We start from the raw sequence: 5,635 nt of genomic DNA, 5'->3' as shown, positions 1-5,635 counted from the left end.
ATCAGCGAGAAATGAAATCCTCGGGAATATTCAGAATTGGGTTGAATAACTTTTGCGCTTGGTAAATTGAGAAAAGTATCGAGTATGTACTAGAATTTACTTATATCGATTCATTCCTAATAAAAGTATGTTCACATATCAATATTATCTCAATCAAAGCTCGTTTTTTAATCACCCCGTTTACATAGGCAAATCTCAGATTATTAGCTGTCAAATCTGTTGTAGTTGTTATTCTCACATCTCAAGGAAAAGTTATGTTTCTTCTCTGTGCCACCGTGATCACGTTTTTCTGCTATAATAAGCAATATACATATATTTTAACTTAACATTTTATTAAAAATACCTTTATTATACTAATTTCACATATAACTAGATTAACCTCATTTTCGAGCTTAACACCTAATCTGTAATTAGAACAAGAGATTAGCCATTTAAAATTCGTCCCTTGTTAATCTGTAATTATTAGATAATCTCAGATTTAACCGATAACTTTTCGGTGTCCATCCTAGTTTTATCGATTGTTTTTGCGAAAAAGAGGAGAAATGCCAAATGTGAAAGTAAACCAAAATGGACGCAAGCAGGGAAAAGAGGTTTGTAAAGGTATTTTCAATAAAATGTTAAGTTAAAATATATGTATATTGCTTATTATAGCAGAAAAACGGGATCACGGTGGCACAGAGAAGAAACCATGATAAAAATATAGTAAGGTAGAACCGCTGAGAGTCACTTTTCAAATTCTTGACGTTTCCAAACAATTTAGTTTTTTAATTTACTCACAAACTCACACATACATTTTCATTTTCAAACTCAAGCAACAACAATTTCGAACAAAATCATTTTTTTATTTTCACTTTTATATGATTTTAAAATGTTGGCAAACTTCAAAAAAAAATCACGGCCGACAAATTGAGAGAACGGTTCTACCTTGCTATATTTTTATCATGGAAGAAACATAACATAACTTTTCCTTGAGATGTGAGAATAACAACCACAACCAATTTGACAGCTAATAATCTGAGATTTGCCTATGTAAACAGGTGATTAAAAAACGAGCTTTGATTGAGATAATATTGATATGTGAACATACTTTTAGGTGTTAAGCTCGAAAATGAGGTTAACCTAGTATATGTGAACCTAGTATAACATCGAGTGAGTGGATTATCTTTAGGTTTAAAACGATACCATCGAAGTATCGATACCTGTACTGAGACTTGCATCGAAAGAAAGTATCGATACCTACTAAGTATCTGGCTAGAAGTATCGATAGTTTTTCAGTGCCAGTTTAAACTGAGATTAAGTAAACTGAGTTTATACCATGTTCTGACCGACAACGAAAACACTTTGACAACGAGTTTTGGAATTGGTGGCTGAAGGCTGTTCACACCGGCTGTTAGTGGTTTCGTTGACATTTCTTACATCCTCTGATTGCAGTTTTGCTACACAAAAACAAAACCAAAATGCTTTTCCCACATTTTCTTTTCATTAGCAACCTCTTACTTTCATTCTTATTTTAGTTTGGCCAGCCAATTAACAATAAATACGAAATAGCGTATTAAAGATGAGAAAATACGACTTCCACCTCGATAAATAATCGAAAAAAACTAGTTAAGACACCGATTGGAATGAGTGGAACGTGAGCTTTCAAGTAGTTTTCAGCGAAAACTGGTTTTCGTTTGACAGATTTTACATTGACGAAAACACATGTTTTAGGATGAAAACCAGTTTTAGCAACGAAAACATGTTTTCGATGTCGGTTAGAACATGGTATTAAATTGAACAGCTGATTGACATTTGATTGGCTGATCTTAGTTTAAAGCAGCCAGATCGGGCGTTTAAACTTAGTTTAAAGCACGGCCGTGCACTGAAAAACTGGCCCTAAGAATGGGTTGTATAAAAAATACTATCATATATCTATGAATTTTTGTCAAAATAACTTATGTGACAATTATTTTTGATTTTGAATTTGGCTTTAATTGGATACAAATGGGTAGAAATAAAACAAGCACGTTGGTTAATCCCTTTGGAGACGTTGCGCTTTTAATTCACTTTGCTTCCTATATCCAAATATGAGTTTTCACAAAAAGTGGACTTAGCACCTTTTCACATTAAGCTAGCGATATGTTATAGATATGACAATAGGCTTTTCTTTGCAGGACTTTCTTTTCATTGGCACAACTAAGCCATGAACCAAAAACACAAGATCACGTAAGAACGCGACGTTGTATTTGTAACTGGTTTTGAGGAAAAAGTTTGCGAAGGCGGGTTCGTCAGCTGAGCGTTTGTTTACATCACAAGCACCACTATTTTACACTTTTATTCAATTAAAGAAGAGTTAATTCAACATGACAACACATTTTAAAGCATTTTGTGGGAAAATTTTCCAATAATGGACCAGGCTTTGAAAAAAAAGAGGGGGTTTAGAGCGGCTTTTTGTGATTCTAAATATGAAACCCCCCCCTCCGGAGGCTTATAGTTTTTAAGTAATTCGTTGTTAAAGTTGTAAAAAAAGTGCAATTTAACCTCACATTTTCCTTTGTACATCGAGTGAACTGAAATTGCGGTGCTGCCACACATCACAAAAAATGTGTAAAAAAAAGTACTGAAAAGGGAATCAACGAAAACGTAAGTAATAAAGTGGACATGTACATATATGATATAGCTTTTTTATTGGATATTTTCACTATATATGGAAGAATTGATAAAAAAAGGGCCGTAGGTGAAAATTTTCAAAATATATGGAAGTTTTGGATTTTTTAGAAAAAAGCGCCGCAGGCGAAAATTTGTAATAAAAAATCGCGCGATTTTTTATTACAAATTTTCAAGATATATGGAAGTATTGGATTTTTTAGAAAAAAGCGCCGCAGGCGAAAATTTGTAATAAAAAATCGCGCGATTTTTTATTAAAAATTTTCAAGATATATGGAAGTATTGGATTTTTTAGAAAAAAGCGCCGCAAAAGATCCCGTAATGCATCACAAAGTATTTTTGGCTAAAAAGAACTATTAACATTTTCAACGATATGGCACCTCATTCATGGCGGCCATCGCTGAACAATTGTGTGTTTACTATTCTTTGAGAATAGAAAAATATTTTAAGAACACTTTTATAAGCATTAATGGCTAAATATTTAGTGAAAAAAGATGTGCATCCATTTGTTTATGAAGAAAAGATGGTGTGTTAATAAAAAGAAAAGTGATTAGTGCAGTGTTCATAAAAAAATAATTGTGAAGCAGTGGGGAAATTTTAACAACGAATAACTTAAAAACTATCAGCATTTGTACACAAAATGTTGATGATATCGGTCAATGAGCGCCTCCTCAACACCCCCTGCGAATTTCATTAAAAAATTCCTAATACTTTGGGTGATATAGGAAATGGTCCATTATAGGAAATCTCAGCCAAGAAAACAACGAAAACCAAAATTAGCCATAATTATTGTCAGCCACTTTAAACGCACAATTTAGGCTATCTGCACACTTGTCGTCCAATCATAGTTGCGTTATCGTCTCGCCCTGAAATTTTGAGCCGAGCACATGCATTTCAAAGGAGATCTGCACACTTGTCGTTATCGGCTAGTTATCGGCAAATCGTAGAAGATGCAGAAACGGATAAGTACGGCACTGTCGTTTGCTAATCGTTGTGCACGCATTGTTTGTTTACATTTTATGGGGGAAAATTAGTGAAAAAGTTAATATTTGCATTAAAATTGTATAAAAATTAGTATTTTTTTGCATAAAATCTGTGGAAATTATTAAAAAGTGGATAATTGCATTAAAATTTAATAAATATGAGCGTTTTAACTATAAAATATGACGAAATTGTATTAAGTCTCTGTGTGCATACACAAAACACATTCCAGGAAAAGAAAAGAAGAGATATTACTGGAAAATTACGTCTAGAAATGTTGCAGCACAGTCTATATTTAAAAAATTGCAGGTTTTTGTAAATATTTCGCGAAAATATCAACCAAAAAAAACAGAAAATACCTGCTCCAAGTGAATTTTTAGACGCCAAATGAATTGAAATATCACGACCAAGTGTGCAGAAGTGTAATCGTCATGTAATCGTTGCTTCATGACGATAACTATGACTCAACTATGATTGGACGACCAATGAGCAGAAAGCCTTAGGTAAAATAATGCAACAAACTTTTTCATTCTCTTGTTCTTACGTGATCTTGTGTCTTTCGTTCATGCAACTAAGCTGCCAAAATGAACCGGGTTTCGATACAAGTACTTTCTTCCGATACCTACTCGGTACTCGGTTCGCAAGTATCGATACCAAAATTACTTGGAATCGGACGAAAAGTATCAAGTATGTACTTGTATTTTCTAGTACCGTTTTGTCCCTAATTATGTTATACGAAAGGCATAATGCCTAAAGTGGTTTCACGCAGCATTGTTTGCTCGGATTCTAAGGATCAAGAAGAATACAATGAAGAAAAGCCATTAAATATATATTATTGCCTTTGTGGAAAGTTAACTTTAATTATTGGTAAATCTTGACAATCTTCCGTGCACTACTACTATTGACTACATTCTTGCATGTATTATAGATTGTAGAATTGATATTTTGCCCCTGCGGCCTGTTGATGGAGCACGAGTGATTGATGGAAAACAACATGCTCATAAGCTTGCTTTTCATGGAGGTCAGTCCCTCTACATAAAACGCGACAAAGGATACGAACGGCAATATCGCTTAAACGTAAGTTGCATGTGCAATCGATGTAGCAGAACAAGGTGAATTTATACAAGGTGGTGTTATATCATGAACCAGCAACACAGTCCTGCTGCCATTTGCACATATTCTGCATGTACTCTCATAAAATTAAACAACAATCAATTTTTTATAAAAAAGCTGGGGAAAATTTTAGAATGGTAACCCCCGATTACGGAATTAAGGAAAATAGGGAGGGTAGAGGGGGTTCTAAAGGGGGTGTATGTAAAGTTTTAAAGCGCGCAACCTTATAGTTTTGAAGTAATTTGTTATTAAAGTTTGTAATTTTCACCAACTTGTATGGGACTATTTCACAATATATAATGCACTTTCCACTAAATTTACACGTTATTTACACTCAATATATGCGCAGCTAGAGTGTGCACGTTCAAACAAATAAATACTTTTAGAATATTACAGCTTTTTTATAAAAAATTGATTGTTGTTTAATTTTATGAGAGTACATGCAGAATATGTGCAAATGGCAGCAGGACTGTGTTGCCATATGTAAAAAACCAAGAGTGGAAAGCAAGAGCAAAAAAAAATACGATTAAAAGGAAAATACGATAAGGTTATTTTGTTCAGATTAAAATAAATAGTAGGGGGATCAGGGGCTGAACACGTTTCTTCGTAGGCGGCCTTCGGCCGCACTTAGGGATTATAACCCTCAGGCAGTAGAATTCTCCATTCTGTGTTGCCAAAGAAAAGGGGCCGAACACCTTTTGCATAGAACACCTTTCTGCGTAGGCGGCCTTCGGCCGCACTTAGGGATTATAACCCTCAGGCAGTAGATTTCTCCTTTCTGTGTTGCCAAAGAAAAGGGCCGAACACCTTTTGCATAGAACACCTTTCTGCGTAGGCGGCCTTCGGCCGCACTTAGGGATTATAACCCTCAGGCAGTAGAATTCTCCTTTCTGTG

General features: G+C 34.6%; 1 protein-coding gene across 1 annotated transcript; it reads left to right on the top strand.

Moving 5' to 3' along the window:
• Nucleotides 1–4,276: 4,276 nt before the first annotated feature.
• Nucleotides 4,277–4,704, top strand: LOC118749724 (UPF0428 protein CG16865-like; the record flags this gene model as incomplete). Its single annotated transcript, XM_036484505.1, is given in 2 exon segments — nucleotides 4,277–4,494; nucleotides 4,556–4,704. Coding segments are annotated over 2 exon segments (270 nt in total), but the record flags the coding sequence as incomplete, so codon positions are not given.
• Between the last annotated feature and the right edge of the window lie 931 nt (nucleotides 4,705–5,635).

Source organism: Rhagoletis pomonella, unplaced genomic scaffold (assembly GCF_013731165.1).
Source record: "Rhagoletis pomonella isolate Grant_MI unplaced genomic scaffold, Rhpom_1.0 Rhpom_scaffold_00035, whole genome shotgun sequence".
NCBI lineage: Eukaryota > Metazoa > Arthropoda > Insecta > Diptera > Tephritidae > Rhagoletis > Rhagoletis pomonella.
Note: the sequence above shows the minus strand (reverse complement) of the source record. Positions and strands in the feature narration are given on the sequence as shown.